We start from the raw sequence: 18626 nt of genomic DNA, 5'->3' as shown, positions 1-18626 counted from the left end.
CTTAATTATTTCATTTGGAATACGTAACTTGTGATATGAGAAATATTGGATAATTGTTTCTCATTTCAGCCCATCCATCATTTTTTAGACCATACTTATAAGCCCACAAGTTCTCATATTCCGTGTGCTGTGCTTGGACACTGCCCTGGAGAGTGCTCTCTGGTCCAGGCCAACACAGTACCACCAGCTGCACTAGCTATATGGCACCAGCATCTGGGGGACAGTGCATGAGTTATACCCTGGCCATGTTTCTTCTTCTAACACAGATGTAGCTTACTTGTCCTTGCTGCCTTTCCCTTTACTTCTATTAAACCAGTTTTTAGATCCAGTGAAGAGTATAGCTGTATTCAAGCTGTGAGCACATGTTTTTTCTTGCAGCCAAGGGAACGTTGCCTGTTTACAAAAAACAATTAACAAATTAAACAAAACTTCAGGAATAACCCAATGAGAAAATAAACCACTTTTATTCAAATTAACAGGTGTTAATCACTCTTGGAATATAAGATTATAACCAGCTACAATTTAGGAAGGTGGATTTCTTCATTTAACACATACTCATTTGAAGGATACAAAAGAAATGTTTGCTTATTTATCCAGAAGCTTAAAATGAAACAATGAGCAGATACTTTTTTGCTTTTAAAAATTAAACTTAACTGTTTCTTCAATAATAAAATATACTACTTATTATACAAAAAGGACATTCATTTTATTCTCAGTTGACAGAGTACAGCTGCACAATCATAATATTAAAGGTGAATTGCAATGACATTTTAATTATATTATTCCTATTATTACATGTTACGAGGGTTAGAGCAGCACACAAACGCTCCCATCAGGCTTCTGTTGTGTTAGGAGCTGCACATACAGAGAAGAAATTATATAGTTCCTACCCCAAAAGGTTACAGTCTAATCTAAAATTACCCATTAACAACAGATTCAGCTGAAAATCACAAGTATGGGAAGGGATTTATCCCGTCTTGCTTTCCTATCTGATAGAGACCCCTAGATACACAGTTACTTTTCATGGTCAACCACTATAAAATAGCTGTTTACAAATAAGTGACTTTTCTTGGAAGCTTACCAGGTCTGAGTTTAAAGGTCATTCCTGCCTTCTCCTTGAGTTCCTGATTTTGCTCTTACCAATCCCAACAGTCATTAGGTATTTCTGCGATGACATTTTGGAGGAGAAAATCCAGGCCTTCACTTGGGTCTGGGCCAGTACTTAAAAATTTGAGTGTCGTTTCAAATGAGGGTTTTTTTTCCCGTACAATGGCCTGAAGAGGTACCGTGCCTGATCATCAAGTCATTGTTCCCATCCCAAATTTTGCTTTTTAATGTCATTGCAATGTTTAAGCAGTCGTGGATCAGCTTAGGGCCACTCAGGTCTCTGTACGGGTTGCTTTCACACTGAAGATGGGAAACTTGTCCATATACCTCGTTCTTGCTATCTTCTCTCAGTGGAAGGACAGTAGCATGTACAGTGGACTCCCCTTCCTCTCTTTCAGCCTCAGACCCCCCTCAAAGTAACCAGGACTGTGCCCCAAATGAGTCAGGATTTGAAAATCAGTGGGGTTTGAGGAAAAAAAAACATTCCCGTTCACCCCTAAATCTCATTGTGCAACTTGGCTTTGATCTTCAGGCTTTAGAACTGAAAACAGTCAGACAACAAAAATAAATCTATTGATCGCTAGATCATAAATTTCTAAGCAATACAGAGGAGGACCCTTCAATTAAAAGAAAAAAAAAAAAAGAAAGGGGGGGGGCGGGGCGGGGGGGGGCGGGGCAGGGCAGGGCGGGGTGTTTACCATCATATCTCTGAGGATTTGCACAGATGAGGACCCATTCTCCAGAAACCAAACCAAGCAGCTATTAGGAATTTTTTCACAGCTTCTGAAAATGCAGTCACGTGCACAAGCAGTCCATTTTGCACTAAGAAAGAGGGCTGCGCTGGGGCTTGGGGGTTTTCACCCCAGTTTCTTATGGTTAATAATGCCCAGTAACTTCCAGCACTAAACAACACAATCCACTCCCGGTTGATTTGAAACACGAGGCTTAGACACAAAATGGCATTGGAAACAAGAAGTGAGGCGGCGTTGCAGCTCAGCACACTTAAGGGAACATTTTAAAGCCATTTAGCAGGAGTTTATTGCTTCAGCACAGGAGTCTTTGAGCATTCAAGCACGACAGGGTGTGCATTGTTGTGCCAGAATTGCCCTCCTTGGGTGCGTGTGGTGTGCGGCAAGGGGCCAAAGGCTGTGTTTAAACGCACCCGCACGAGAAATGTGATTTAGGCAGAACAAAGCACAGTCCTGTTGTGCCTCCCCATGATTATAAAATAGATCTGTGTCATTATAAATAGAAAATGACTAGTGACAAAGATGCTGCTTTGACTTCCTTCTGAGGCCAAGCTCTTACGCTGCGGTTCCTGATGTCAGACCAATTTAGTGGCTGCGCTGCAGGCAAATGTGTCTGGTTCAGGGTTAGCTAGTCCACATCTCATGATGGCTTAATCTCATTTTGTAACAGCAGGGAATTCACTGTGGTCCTTCACGAGCAATGCTATCCATTCACCCAAGGATGGTCCTGGATGCCTTCCGAAATGCGCTGTGCCCACTGCAAGACTCAGATTGCTAAACAGCAAATTACCCTGTCCTTCAAAGAGAGTGCCAAACTATCTGGATCTGTGAAGCTGGGATCCTGCTTCTACACAGCTAAATGGTGTGGTTTCTGTTTATTCCAGCGGGAACAAAATCAAACACACAGAAATAATAGTGCTGTTTCAAGAGTGTAAGTTTTCCTCTTTGTGCCACCTTTCATCCCAACACACTTCACAGCATTATTCAATTAAATAATGCAGTTAAACAAAGTGAATATGCATATAGTTTCAATATTGTACAATAAGTAATTAAAAAAAAAAGAAACCAATGGAAATTAGAACTGAATCCTAAGTCCTTATTGCAATATCTGGAGTATTCCATTCATTTAGTCCTAAGCGTGCTCCTTAAAACAAACTGTAATCTTTCTGCTTAAATTATTTAATCAGAATCACACTTCTATATATATTTTATACCACAGTTTATTCCCAAAGCTGAGGATAACCACTCATTTCCTGAAAGCTCTTAAAAACTTCCTTAATGAAAAAGTAGAGAAATCTGCTGTTTGCAAATTCTATTTACTTATTGCTTACTTCCAAACTAAAGTAGTTCTTTTAATGAAAGGGGCAGGGGGGGGAAGTGGAAAAAAAAAAAAGATTAATGTGGTGCCTTTAGCCATTTCCCAAATTCTTCAGAGTTTATAGACCTAGGGAGACAGGGAAAGAGCAACTTCTCAGCAGTGCAGCAGAATAGGCTGAAACGACCCTGTGAAACCCAAATGATTCTGGGAATTAAAGGATGTTCACTCCTGTTATGGTTCTACACTGCATACTGCTTTTAGGGCTCCCAGTAGAACCCATTAGCAATATCCAAGCCTTTCTGTTTTAATTTAATTTAATTTAATTTCCACCAACAAATTCCACCCTGTGGTGAGAATTGACAGTATCGTGTTGAGAACCATTAAAGCATATTTGGATTGGTTTTAGTCCATCTATATATATATAAAAAAAAAAAAAAATTTCCCCACCCTTCTTAGTTTTCTTTAGACAAGTCACTTCATAATAAAAGCAAGGCAGACACAATGGATGCATCGTTATACTGTGGGGATACCACCATGGGGAGTGTGGCTGGAGATACAGCAGAACATGCCTTGGCATTACACTGCCAGCATGGCCTGGTCCCAGCTCCACTCTGAACCTCCCTGTGATAAACCGGAATGGAGCCTGACGGCACTGGTGGTGTCCCTCCAGTTACCACATGGCTGGTGTCCTTCTGCAAGAAGACCCTACATAACACTAATGCTTTCTTTTCTCCTTGAGTGTTTTCGGTTCTCTAAGGACATCTTCACACTTGACATCTTCATGCTCATGTAGCCTTGGGCTCTACTGGGAATTCCTATTGGGAATTCCCCCACTGGGAATTCTGCCACCAGATTTCAAAGGGAAGAGAATACTAATGCTCTTCATTAATATAGGCTTTTCTATCATGACTTTTAGGCCCCTCTCCAGGCAAGCAGGCAAGCACATGTTTAACATTAAACACATGAGTAGTCTCTATTCACGTGCTGCAAGCTAGAAATGCTCATTAGTGCTGGATCATGGCCCCAGCTGAGCTGCTAACACACTTCAGCTAGAGAGCCAGGCTGGAGAAAATTTGGCACCGGGACCTTTCATCATGGTTGCACCATCGCTGGCTGGGCAGCTTCAGCGTTTCCCACCCGAGGACTGCCACTCCAAGGGGTGATGGCTCATCCATTTGCAGCAGAGGCACGACCTGCTGCAGGGTGACAACATCATCACTGGGAGCTGGTTAGCTGATGAACACAAAAGACACCACATTCAAGTGCATCCTCTGGAGCATTTTCAGCTTTAGCATCTCTCCAATGAACGGTGAAAGGGGAATGATTTGGGGCAAATGGGGAATGTGACTGCTGCGGTCTCTGAGACACGGCTGACTCCCATCACGCTGCACGGGGAGTGCCTGAGGGGTTACATGGGGCTCTTCAGACCTTCATGTCACACCTAAAACATGGACTGATCAAGCTTTGAAAACCAGCACTGGATGGGGTTTCTGTGCTTTCCTATGGCTGGAGAGTTGCCTGGGGCATGGGGCAAGGAAACAAAATGGATCAATGCTTTCTGCTGTCCCTGCCTATGAGCCAGAAGGAGAGAAAAGGGAGCAGGACCCCTCTCCTCCGCCCAGCACTGAGTCAGCGGGCTGTCACAGTTCAGTGCCAATACAAACCGGCAGATCCCTGCTGATCAAAGGAATTGGAAATTTTGTCATCCAGCAGGAATATCTCTATGAATCCTGGGGAAATTCCTAGGCAAAGCTGCCTTAAACATGGTGGCTTGTTCAGTTCTGTGCTGAAAATCACAGTCCAGACTAAACAGTCTATCACTCTTGGTTAAAGTATCCCAGATGAAAAGACACATTTTAAAAAAATGTTTTTAATACTGTTTTTTCCAAAAAAATCATTAACTCCATCAACTTCTCAACAAGTATAAGCCTCACAGCTTTCCTGCCTCCTCTGGAATGACTAGGGCATTGCAGACATCAAAATTAATGAAGAGATGAAAGATTCAGCAGAAAGGCAAAATCTTCCTGGAAAAATATTTCTTAATATCAAAAGAAATTCAAGAATAATGGGCATATCTAGCAGAATAATAAACAAATGAAAACTTCCTGATGTTTAAAAGAATACACATGAAGGAGGACACAAGACTTTGGGGTTATTTTTTTCTTTAAAATACCAATTCATTTTGAAAAGTGAATGCTTCCACGTGCTTCTGGGGCTTTACATAAGTGAGATTTCCACTGCCTACAGTTTTGCAATGCTTTAAACTCAGTTAATTAGCCAAACTCAGTCAATGCAGAAAGGGGGCTTCATCCCACAAGGCAGATGGGTTATACTAACCCACAGTTCCTCATGTGTCCATCCACGAGCACCCTGCTACTTAGCACTGAGGAAAAGGCAGCACAGTTATGGCCAACTTGGGAGTTGAATCTGAGCAGGGATGAGAGAGGAGGAAAGGTGGCTATGGGTTAAAATAAAATAAATACATATTCAGAATAAATGCTACATGTAATTCAGCTGAACTTTCTTGTAGGAAAGAAACATTTCTAGTTTCTTTGTGATATAGACTGTCATTCCTCGCTGTCAGTGGTTTCTCAGCTGATGAAAACACAGGAGTAACCTGTAGCTCTATATTCCACGCTAGATCTGACAAAGCAATAGCATTATCTGATTCTTTTTACTGGAAAAAACATTTTTGTCAGAAGTCCTCATTTAAACGGTCTTGAAACAAATACTTCTTTAGTCTTACCTGTACAGCAAGATGACCGTGGCAATTCAAATAGTCTAACAGAGAATAACAGTTACTAGTCTATGGGATTCTCCAGCACTCCCATACCACTGCTAATAGAAGAAAAATCAATATTACTTCCAATATGAATGGAGTGTTGGACTGACTGAATAGGGGGCTTTGAAATAAATATCTAAGAAATGTTTGGATGAAATGGACATCTTTACAGACATTTGGTCTGCATTTCTGAAATGTAGATGATTAAATCCACATTGTTGGCTTCTTCCCCCCCTGTGCTATGTCTTTCTTTACATCTTGCAAAAAATTTATGAACAAAGTTATTGTAAATCTGCAATGTCTGTCTTGTCACTTAGATTCTTTTCAGAAATGCTGCCTTGCCAATGTAGATATACAATCCTGTATGATTAATATTTATTACTTATAATTCTAAATACAATGGAAGGTCACCAAAAATACCCTGCCTTAAAGGAGTCTGGAGCCCTTTAAAATCTCACTGGTGACGGATCCCGAGTCTTGAGAACTGAGCTCAAAATCTCAGCAAAACACTTTTCTATGTAGGATTTCCAGTATTTCCTGCTTCTGACGATGGCTAAAGCCAAAAAGCACAAAGGTGAGCGAAAGTTACAGATCTGAGAACATGAGCTTGGATTTCAAACCCAAACAAAGGTCAGGAAATGCCTGAACCTGTCCATAATCTTGGATCTTGGATGAGCCTATAATAGAGTCATGAGTGAAAATGCAAAGATAGGATGCAGAGTGAGACTTGAATTCAGACAGAACAGGCACGGTAGCTGAAAGCTGTTTCATTTTCCTCATACTCTTTCTCATATCCATAAACACATTTTATTAAGATTTTTTTTGGGTGGTATTGCTAGAATAATGAAGATATTTACGATTTTTTTTATTAATTAAAAGGGTAGCTTAGGGGTTTTTAGATTTTATAATGAAATCCTAAAAAGATTTTAAGAACATGCAAATCATCTTAGAAAAAGCTCATTGAGCTAACAGCTCATTTTCTTTTTGGTATCAGCTTAACCATTTTTAAACATATTTTTTAAAAAGGAGATGTGATTTGATGTCATAGAGATTAACTGATTTTGATTTGGCCCTCTACTAGCAAAACTAAAGAAAGACGTATTAGAACATTTCAGAACCACAGGATTCAGCAAACTGGTGAAGATTCAGAGATGGAAATCAGGTCAGATCCTGAGCTGGTTAAATTACCCTGCCTGAGATCTGCTGGATGTTGGGACAATCTTCTTTAAGGAGCTAAATACAATAAGCACAGAGCACGATTCTGAATCTGCCTCTGCATCTTTATTCAAAGATTCACTGCAACTGTGATTAAGCAAAAGCCACTAACTGAAGTACAAACCTGGAAAAAGACAACTGAGAAAAATGCTGATCTTGTTGATTGTCATACTCCTAGCTAAATCATACTGAAAAAAATTCCCAGTGAACATTATCAGATAGAAGACTTTTCACTAGAAACTAATTTACTGAGTATTGCTAGTAACACTTCTCTAAGCAGACAAAGCCATCTTGACCGGTGTGCTGAGTGAAAACACAAAACCAGAAAGAAAGACTAAAAGGACCAAGTAAATTTAAATAAATAAATAAATAATTGCCATAATCAAAGAGAAAAAAAAATCACAAATAATTCCAATCTCATGAAGAAATGCTTTTAACAAGCCACATGTGCTTGTGCAGACACTTCTAATCTCATTAGATTTTTCTGGCTGCTATTAGTGTCCTCTGAGCCAGTTGATTTCTCAGCAATATTTTAAAGAGTGCAAGCCTTTGCCCTCCAGTCTAGCCATTGTTAAAATAGCCCATTCTAGGAGAAGACTTGGGAGTTCACGGATTTTCTTCCAAGATTTTGAAAGTTCAGAACAAATTGACCATTGCATGCAAAACAATAGTCAACCACAAACTATCTTCACAGTCAATGAGCAACATTCTGCTCCCAGCTGGGCTAGTGTGAAAAGTAGAATAATCCCACCAAAGCAACAGGATGGCTTCAGACTGTCATCAGCATCACACGGCAGAGGCTGGCTTTCAGTGCTGTCTCCAGTCCTCCAGCTCTCTGGCTGCAAACAAGCCTCCTGCAAAGTTCCCCTTGGTCACAGCTCACCAGCTTGGGGTTCCCCTCAAATCAGTGCAGCTCTAGAAGCTCTGATCAGAAGGGAAACCACATCAGGTTACAGCTCAGCTTTATCTTTGAAAACAACAATAAATCCCCCCAAAAAACTGAAAATCATGTTTCATGCAAAAGAAATGTCATTCTGAATTTGCTAAACTAATGTGCAAATAATCACTAGTATAAAGGAGATTGTGTCAGGAAGACGCTACAGATGATAGAACAAAATAATCACTTTTAGAAAACAATCCTAATTCAGAATTGTGTAACCTGGACCGGTAAACCCCCGATGAGAGGGACTAAGGCATCATGCATCGATTTCTTCTAGCATACTTGCTGAATTTCTGGCTGGAAATGTGCATCTCTCTGTTTTAGCCTGCCCTCTTTGAGGCTTTCAGAACAAACTTCTCCTGGGGTGAGATGATGAGTTCTTGAAAGTGACCCATCTGGAGCCCAGCGCGAAGAAAGCGCTTCCCCTGCCTGGAATTTGAGTGCAATGACAGCTTTCTCCTGCCTATCCAAGTTTCCCAAGATAGCAATTATAAAGGAACTGGCAACCATACAGTCAAGACGACAATATCCTACGCGGTTTGGTTAGCTGTGCCAATTCTCTCTATAGTCGCTGCAGTCAATATGCTGCCCCCGTTATTGCTGTGTCTGTGTGTCTCTACCAAATAGCAGATCCACTGGACATTTTGGCACAAGCCCCACTCTTCCAAGGGCTGCCTGCTCAATTGCTCATTCACTCTCTTTTGCTTTAGACATTCGGATCCAACAACATCATGCAAATTTTATGCAAAGTAGCATCTGCAAGTCTGACATATTCGCTCAGGCTTCCCCCTTTTGCGCCAAGTTAAAAATAAATAGCCTATAAACTCTCAGGCCTGCTAAGATAGAATGTGCATTTAGAGAGTTTTTTTTAAAATACAACCGCTAAGAACATTTCTCCTTTAGGGTCAAACTCCTTCCCCTCCTCCTATTTTGTTCCTGCCTCAAGATTATCAACAGCACTGGGGGGAAAAGCATCTTTGAAATAACCTACAGAAGAACAAGTTCTATGTGTTCCCAACTCTCTTACTTAAAATTTCAGCTAATATCTTATTTATAAAACTCCAAAGAATACAGGTGGTGATATACCCCCAACATGAAACAAGAAACTAGTAAAGTAGATTAATTTCCAATACTGATTGCAAATAATACTAGTTGAGACAGATTTTAGGTTCAGATTTCAAAGGGTCTCCACACAAACACCCCACTAGAGCTGCCTTCTCTGTTCTCCAGGGAGAAGCAAGTGTGTCCCTGACCAATACACTTGAACAGGTGAAATCATAGGGATGCCAACCAGATATCATAATGATAAAGTATATCTTAAGGCAACAAGGAGAAGAGTCTATAAAAGGGGATACTGAGCCATCGCTGAGGTCAGTTAGGACTTGCTGAGCCGCTTGGCCACATCTGCATAGGCTTGCTCAATTTCTTTGTCCGCTGCACAGGTGTTGATGAATTCATCCCTGGCGTATGCATTCTTCAGGTACCGCCACAGCCCCGTCATCTCTGTCGGGAACTCAAAGTTGCGGTATTTCTTTGCAACAATCTAAACCAAAGATAAAAGAGAGAAAAAAAGCACCTTGCTAGTGATATATCTCCCAATTCCCTTTTAGAAAGCTTCTTCTTACACTTTCTTGTCATATAATTAATAGCAAAGGAAATAAATGTTTGGAGACTTGGGACTTAAAATAAAAAAAGCCTGAAAAACGACTGTTGGTTGACCCCTGTCTTGTAAGGACGCTCTAAATCAATGACCTGGCTGCTGTCACCAGATTATGACTTTTATGGTACCTGACGTTCATTAATTTTACGGTATTGTTTTTTGGTGTTTTTTACCAGTCTTAAGTACATCACTTAACACTGAGACAGCACAGAAGAAAGAGCTGATCAGCTGAATCATAAAAAGGAAGACAGATTTAAGAGAAAGCCATTAGTCACAATTACATGTAACATATTTTCATATTCCTTTTTAACATTGTATTATATTTTATATATACTGTATTTCTATTTTTAATATATGTAATATATTTTGCCTGGCCAATGGTATCAGAGGATGTAACCACCTACAGCTGTTGGAAGGCTGTATCTGTTCATGAAAAATTCAGGGTGGTATGGGTACTGTGACTGAGAAACCAAGATGATTTAGCAGACATTAGAAACAGGAGTATTAGGACAAACTGGGGAGAAAATGTTTACTTCAAAACTTGTTAAGACTAGGAAATTGTCTATCAAGGGAAATTTTTGATTTCTAAAAACACTCAGGCCCTTATTCAGGAAAATAGTTAAGTACGTACTTAATTTTAAGCACCTGTACGGTCCCATTGAAGTCAGTGGGACTAATCTGTGCTTAAAGCTAGTTGGTTGGTTAAGTAGCTTGCTGGATTGGGCTATTTCAGTTTTCCTGTAAGAATATACCATATATAATAATCCTGTGGTGACAGAATGAACTAGCTGATAGGAAGGGATGGATTAGCTGACTTAATGAGTGCTTCCAATCTCTAATTTTTCTGACAGTATAAAATTGTTCTTGGGCATAAATTACATACATATGTGCCACAGAGTTCCCCTTTATTTTTAAAGCACATGGTAGAGCTGTTTTCCGTCTCAGATTTCTTAGGACAGTCATGTTCTCAGAAATGACTGTGATTTGTTTTTATTACCAGGATCCACTTGGTATATGCAAGTCCAAATTCTGTCCTAAACTGCATTTAATTAAGCGTTCTTGCCTTCAATGATGTTTCACGCACACATGGGGAAGATAAAACCTGCTGGGCAACTTAAGTCAAGATTTTCACGATTTCCAGCACACATCTTCCATCAAATGAAAAAATAATTTACCCTTTTCTTCCGTCTGTAAAATCCTTTTCAGGCAATATCCTATGGCTATACTTGTCTCAGAAAGATTTTAATTCTCTTTTGACATCTTTCATTTCATCCCAAGGAGACAGGAACCAATAAGAGGCTAGACACTCATTTTGCATTTTCTGACTGCAATGTCACCAATGAAGACGAGCCAAAGAAAGAGCTAAACCTGTGAGGATATTATCACATTTCTTATCTTGTGACTTATGCACTTTTTAAAAAACTTTGGGTTTTTTTTTTTCTTTTTTGCATGTGTGCAGTCAGCTCCCAGGCTCTGTTTATGTTTTGGCTCATGGAGCCAAAATAGATGCATGACTTGGCATTAATTCCTAGCTTTCTTGCTTGCCAAGGTCTGCCAGGTACTTGCTTTATTCTAAAGAAACATGTCATCTGATAAATTAAATAAATACAGCATTTAGAAGTCAAGATGATGTACACCATTTGCACTATACCAGCGACCACTGTACATCTTAAATCCTGGACCTTGGCAGTGACTTTGATTTGTTAGCTTGTCTGTGTGAAATACCAGCTGCAACAAATATTCCCCCAAAAGATGGACTGCTTCTCTTAAGTTACAAATGGGTGGGGACTGACTAAAGTTTTGACATCTCTCTTAAGAATAATGGGAACTAATTAATAGGAAAGTCTGCTGTTACTTGCAGCAGGGTAAAAATAAAGACAAGATAACTAGATCTCAATATTGTCTTTGTCAGTAATTCGTGATGGGACAGTTTCCCCATGTACTAAATACAAAGATGCTTAAGTTAACCTATAGGAAATATTAAGAAGCAAAAGTGTGTTTCAAACTGCTCTTCTAGGACTTAATACACCTCTGCTGAAATACACATCGGCTTCAGGAGTTGGCTGTTGGAGGAGGGCACCTCATTGTCAGATAAGGCTTCTTGGACCATCACATGGTATCTTTTACCTTGACAACATGGAGTTTCGGCAGAAGGTTACAGTCAGCAAGAGTCAGGTCATCTCCATCCAGAAACTTGCGTTTAGACAATTTCTCCTCTTCGGTGCTGTCTGCATCAATCTCCTCTGGCAGAGGGGTTCTCAGATAGTCATCCAGCTTCTTCAGAGCCTTCACCAAACCTCTTTCAAGGGCTTTGCCAAAAAGCAATTAATAAGTGATTAGGGCAGAGTAAGAATTATTTAGAAAGACTCATTGTCAATGGCTATGGTAGTATCTACAAAAAAACCAAGAACCATTTATTGGTTGTTACAATGTGCTCCAATGCCTACACAATCTGATGACCAGCAAGGTCTGCTGGAGGGTAAAGCTCATCCTGCAGTGGAAAAAAAGGGGCACAGGAAACGGTTGTGCCATCTCTTCTCCTGACTAGCACACACAAAAAACAAAAAAACAAACCCAAAACTAAAATAAAACAAACAAAAAAACCCCCTCCACACCCCAAAATAACAAACAAACAAACAAACAACAAAAAAGCAGTGAAAGAGATCATGGAAGGAAAGAACAGCTTGTCAGTATGATACACCAATAAACCACATATGCCCTAGGATATTCTTCTAGGCTGTTGACGCCACCACCCAGTAAACTAGAGCCCTATATGCCACTACTTTATTTATGTAAGCAGCTAGGTAGGACTGTAAAGAAGCAGAATTTTCCAGCATTACTTCAGTTACAAGAAGTTGTAGTTTTACTGTTTTTAAACCCCTTCCAGAGTAATTAAAGGCAATAGCAGTAATTCCAAAGATGCTAACCAGAGCTTTACAGAGCTGGAAGACACACTACAATTGAAATGAAGGTAATATAACAATAATAAAATACAATGCTACACAAAAGAGATGAGATATTCAGCCACTGCTAAGATCACACACACTTCAGGTTCAAGTTAGGTGCAAGTTCTCTTTTTGGTACGTCTCAAACAGGGTGTCACAATGGAGAGGAGGCTTTGAACCTCTCCAGTTACTAAAGCCCATGCCCCACACTGCTACTGGCTACAACTAATTCCAGCCTTTAAAAGCCACTTAGACGTAATATACAGCAGAGTGCAATTTTTTTTTTTTACTTTTAAAATATCAACCTAGGCACAGAATTTGTGTTTTTACGCTTTACAGGCAGGATAATAGAAAAACTTGCTTGCAATAATGCACTTACAGAAAGCTGAATGACTGTAACGCAGGTTTGCATGCTATTGAAACTGCAAATGCTCTGGGGCAAGAAGGGCCCTTTGCATCTCCGTTTGAAGGATGACAAGCACGATGGGGTCCTGGCCCCCGACAAGTGCCCTAAAATGCTAAAGTAATATAAACAAGAAACAGCAAGAATTTACAATGTGAAAAAATAACAACATGACTCACGGGCTTAGGGCCAGAATTTCAGCTGGTGAAAATTACCTGCAGTGATTTATACCTGCTGCAGATCTGGCCTGGAGTCAGCATTTAAGGCCTAATCCTGTAAAATCTTATATCTCTGAGCAACTTACTGCTGTTTCACGTAGGGGAAACTACTCAATGCGTCAAATTAATCAGGTAGCATAGTGCTACAAGGCCTGTGGAGATAAATATATTTATGGAGCGCAACGCAAGCTTCAAAGGGCTGCAGCGACCGCCCTGCATAAAGCAGCTTGCTGGTGCAGGTAGCCACACCGGCCCTGCTGTCAGCTGCCCCTGTGCTTTTGGCACGGAGGGAAAGGCGGCCCGCACAGGGCCACTGAGAGAGCAGGAGCTGAATGCCACAGAACATGGTTCCTCTGCTGCCCTAACATCCATTAAACCTTGTGCCAGTGGTGGAAGTCAGATTAAGCTGCCTGATGTCTTGCTCTCACTGAAGCCTCTTGGCCAAGCACCAGGGAACCATACCAGCTCTTTTGTGGCTGGCTCTTAGACACAGTGGCAAATCCTGGCTTAATTGATTGACTGGAGAAATGACTGCTATCCAACTGAAAACACCCCAACAAACATAGAAGGGAGGGAAAGAATTTCATTTCTGAAAGCAGAACATCTAAAGCGACTGAAGTGCTGCCATCCATAAAACAAAAGTGTTGCCATCCCTTATTTAATCGATTCAAATTGAATTTTGACACTGACATTCTGCTGTCAGATGCTGGCAGTGGTGTCTTTAATTGTCTGCAGCTGTGCTCTGCCGCACAACTTCTACTGAAGGGTAATAACTGCATAGCGTGTAATATACCCCCATGTGGCAACGCTCAAAAGATTTAGCAATCTCTTTTTAGTCTGACCCGTAACACCTGTTGAATAGATAGTTCTCCTTCTCTTGGTCAGCCTCAGACTATGTCCTCTTACAATGCATTCATTTAGAGACAATGGAATCCAATTATTGCGATTTAATTGATTTTGCTCATCCAGATTTTAGAGTACTGGCTTAATGCTGAGCATTTTCCAGTACCCCCTTCACCCAGTAGGATCGTTGGTTCTTCGAGTCATCTGTGCAATCCTTCCAGTATCAGTAGTACATTAGATGCTTTGTGCTAGCCCATGGGGTCAGTTACATGTGTGTACAAAGACAGAAGTGGCAGGTGAGATGTGTTTATATATCTTTTCTGGAACTTATTAGAGTTGGGATTATTTTTTTGCTCTTACTGATATATCAAAGTGCGTCATGGCTGTCTCAAAAACAATGCCTGGAGTGAAGCCTATTTGTGACAGTGGGAAAAACATCTATCTGAATTCATACTTGGCGCTTGCATACGGCAGCTTAAGGCCAGAAATAATTGTATGTTCAGGGTTCAACACATCTGTGACCTAATTCACAGGCTCTGCTGGAAGCCACAGGATCCTGACATCTCACAGTGAAATCATCACATGGTCAGAACCATTTCATATCCTGATAGCCAAGAACTGGACCACTACTTGTGGAACCAATGACCCCCTCAAATCAATCAAAATTTTTCTGATACTAGTAAATCTCTCAGAACAGCCATGAAAATAGAAGAGTAGTGAACAAGGGAGAACTGCCTTTCTTCCAGCTGAATAGTGGCAGAATTTTGGAAAACTAAGAGCATTAAAATCCTACAATTGCCAATTCAAATGGAGCTGAGGTGCACAGGATCAGATTTTCAAAGCCTGTTGATGGTTTTCAAGTCACTCTTTGAAATCTATATGCAAATCTCCATGTTGCAAATCCTACTCTCTAGGTGCCCTGACACATTCAGATTTATCTATATGATTTGAAGTCTTATGTTCCTTGAGAGAAATCAATTGCTCAGGGAAATCCCCACTCAAAGTAGGAGGATGCACAAAAGAATCTCAAAAATATTGAAGAAAGAGGCTTCTAAGCACCACATCTCAGAGACAGACAATGTCTAGTGCTGGCATGGGTGGGAGAACCCACCTTATGTTTGCATTCAACAGTGACCCTCCAGAAGACAGAGGTATCAAAAGCAGGTCAGTTTTCTTCTTTCTTGCAAAAAAAATTGGGAGAAGTACTGGGATTTTACCAGTGGTATAGGGAAAGCATTTTCTTGGAAAGTGGACAACTGAGTTTCAAATGCCTTTTCAACATGATATCAGCCCACAGCTGCCAGATGAGACCCCACCAGCAGAGTACCAGGTAATTTGTACAGCTCTCGTGTTGACCTGTTTCACTTTCCATAAATGACTCAACATTCAGTAAATCATGACTGAAGGCTGACACCACAGGTAAAAGTCAGAAAAACAAACTTGTTTTCCCTCTTGTCTGGTTGATATTTAAGCATTATGTGAAAGGTGAAAAAATGTGAACATAGACCAAGAAATAACCTCCTCAGAATATCCTACAGATCTGAAGATTTTGAGACTCTTGCTGAGGAAAGAGATGTCTGGGTTCATATTACTGAGCAAACTCAGCAGAAGAAAGATTTAATTTAATCCTCCCATACCTTGGCTATTTTGTGAAAATCTGGATGACTCTAAACATTGCCTCCACTGAGAACATAGGGGACAGCAGGTACGCACCAGGGCAGGGGTATTGTGAGTACCAGTCACAGTGCTAGACTGAATTGCAGACATTTTAAAAGATGTGACTAAGTAAAAAGTGACTAATTCCCCACTTGTGAGCATACTACCCACAATGAATTTCTGAAGTGGCTAAGCAGCTAATTCCCTTGGCAACTTAACCAATGGAAACATCATTAAATAACTAAATAGGTTTGCTGATAACAGCTGAGGCTTCACTGCAAGTCAATGGGTGGGATTAATCTTCCTTAAAGGGAATAAATTAAATGAGTCGGTTTGAATTAAACACCCTGAGCTTCCTCTGTAGTCAGTGGAGTTTTCTCCTCTACACTTGCTTTAGGTGACCCCTAAATCAGCTGTGTGGAGAACTTTTCCTGAAGTTTCTCATCTCAGCCTTGCATTGTCTTGGTAATACCAGGGTGGAGGATTCAATATTACAACGCCAAGTGGAACTATGCCTGGGAATGTGGCTCTGTGCTGCTTTTGAAATTTCTACCTCCAATTGCTTCCCCACCCTGCAGACTTTCATTATGAACTTAGAGATCCTAAATGTGACCAGCTCCGCAAGAGGAGGCCTGTCATCAGTTTAACTGTGCAACAGCTGCAATGTCTGAACCCCTGGAAGCCATCTTTCCAGACAGTGAAATCATCGAGCACAAAGGTACTAACATCATATTGCCTCCACAGTGATTTATTTAACATAACTTCCAATTCCAAGAACTTCTACCGGTGTATATACAAAATCGATCGTGGAACCATCTCTCTCACCCTTCACTATTTCATTCTGAGCTACTTATGCAGCCAAAGACAGCCTACAGCAATCATAGCCCTGCCATGTCATTCCACCAATAGTAAACAACAATATTAATAAAAAAAACCCTCACGAGCTCTTTGTGATTTTCCTTCTGCCTTAAAAACTATGCTTTTATACAACTTTACTTAGGAATCCTGAGTTAGAAGCCAGAAAAATAGCACTTTCCAACCTCAAAGCAACCACAGAACACTTAATGAATGTATTACCATCTGTCAAATGCACAGGGTGAGGTTCAATTTAGCTGATGATACCTAATTCACAATGACGCTCTGTTTTCAGCAAAAGGTTACTTGATGTTGAACAATGAGATTAACAAATCCTGACATGCACAGAAATACAAATAATGTAACAAAAGTTAATAATTGGCAAAGTTGCGCTCTTGGTTACACCGACATAAAAGAGGAGTAACTCCACATTGTCAACAAGCTATTCCATATTTGCTCCAGTTCAACCAAGAACAGTCCTTGGCTCTGTTACTCAACTCTTCAAGCTAAAACTTCCTTAAACTATTAGCCTGTGCAACTATTTCCAGGGGACAAAGAGAAATCCTTGTGTCTTGAAGTACTTATACCACAACTGAACAAAACATTGGAAAATGTAATGCATGGAGCAATCCTGCAAGTCAAGGGGAGGGCCAGATGACAAAGATTCATTACTAGGTACTCAGGGTGAAATTCTGGCCATACCAAAGACCATGGAAGTTTTGCTGTTAGGATTTCTCCAGCAGCTTTTAAAGCCAAAAGGGACTATTATAATCAGTTAATCTGACCTCCTAAATAGTGCTGGCCATAAAACTTCCAGCGTCATCGGTCGTTTCCATCTCTGTTTTCTGTGGGTCAAATAAGGCTGAAGCAAAATGGAAAGTAACTAGAAAGTAGTAAAAGAAAAATGGTTTGGAAAAAGTAAAACTGATTCAGGCTGCCCACACCCACAGCATTTGCAGAGGTCAGACAAGGACTCTTCTTCCCCTTCCTTGAACTCCAAATATTTCCTTCCTTGTTTAATGCTGGGACGAGGAGAAATAGCAAAGCAGACAAAGCACATAAATGCCAATCTCTGTGGCCTGAAGGAGCCACTGGAAGGCAAATCATTCCATCCTAAAATAGTAGCCTAGGAAAAGCTGAATTACCACCAGAGGAGCCTCTCTCTCTCCCTCTCTCTCTCTGTCCTTTGAGAACAGGCAGACTGGCTACCTAAATTTAAAATAGCTAAAATTAGGTGAGATGACTCCTATTTTATGTGTCTGAGTAGGGCCATTTGCAGGATGAGGATTTTACTTGATAGTTATTATGGGAAGAGAAGCAAAGCACAGAGGGCACAATAAGAGCAACAAGAACAATTGATTCTTTGGCCAAATTGAATATAAAAACTATTTGATTTATGTTAAAAGAAAGTAAAACTAGTTCAATTTTTCAAACAAGATTAAAGCGAAGTAACATAAGATTTCCAAACATACATGAAAACAAAAAAGTGCCATGTTTTAGGATGGTTGGTTAAGTAAGTCGTGCCTATATGTTCTGTCATTTTCACATCACTTTTGAAATATTGGTAATCCTCAAAACTACTACGTCATTTCCAAATTAAAAAGAGAATAACCTTTTGCTCCAAAAAGTTTCAGAGAAAATACTTTTACTTTTCAAAACAAGTCATTATTCACCAAATTCAACACACATTTGCCAATTATTGAGGTTACTCACACCACCCATGGCATTTCTTGTCAAATAAACATTTTGTCACAAAGTATTTTCTCCAAACCAAAGTAAAATATATATGGCCTTCTTCATAAGTGAATACCACTCAAAGCACAGTGACAACAAGGCTTCAAAGTCATTGACGCCCAGCAACATAATGACTTTTGTAGCCATACGCTGAAACCACCTGAGACTGACCTCGGCAGAACTGCAAGTTTCTTAATTGTC

General features: G+C 40.3%; 1 protein-coding gene across 2 annotated transcripts in view; it reads right to left on the bottom strand.

The window, feature by feature from the left end:
• Positions 1 to 448: 448 nt before the first annotated feature.
• CLIC5 (chloride intracellular channel 5) overlaps positions 449 to 18626 on the bottom strand; it is a 95696-nt gene continuing 77518 nt past the window's right edge. For both annotated transcript variants that reach the window (XM_037392436.1, XM_037392437.1), the window contains exons 5-6: positions 11899 to 12080; positions 449 to 9654 (exon numbers count right to left, since the gene is read on the bottom strand). In XM_037392436.1, coding sequence (XP_037248333.1) covers positions 9487 to 9654; positions 11899 to 12080 — 350 coding nt within the window. In that variant the 3' untranslated portion in view covers positions 449 to 9486. The remainder of the gene's footprint in view (positions 9655 to 11898; positions 12081 to 18626) is intronic.

This window comes from Falco rusticolus, chromosome 6 (assembly GCF_015220075.1).
Source record: "Falco rusticolus isolate bFalRus1 chromosome 6, bFalRus1.pri, whole genome shotgun sequence".
NCBI classification, from domain to species: domain Eukaryota; kingdom Metazoa; phylum Chordata; class Aves; order Falconiformes; family Falconidae; genus Falco; species Falco rusticolus.
Note: the sequence above shows the minus strand (reverse complement) of the source record. Positions and strands in the feature narration are given on the sequence as shown.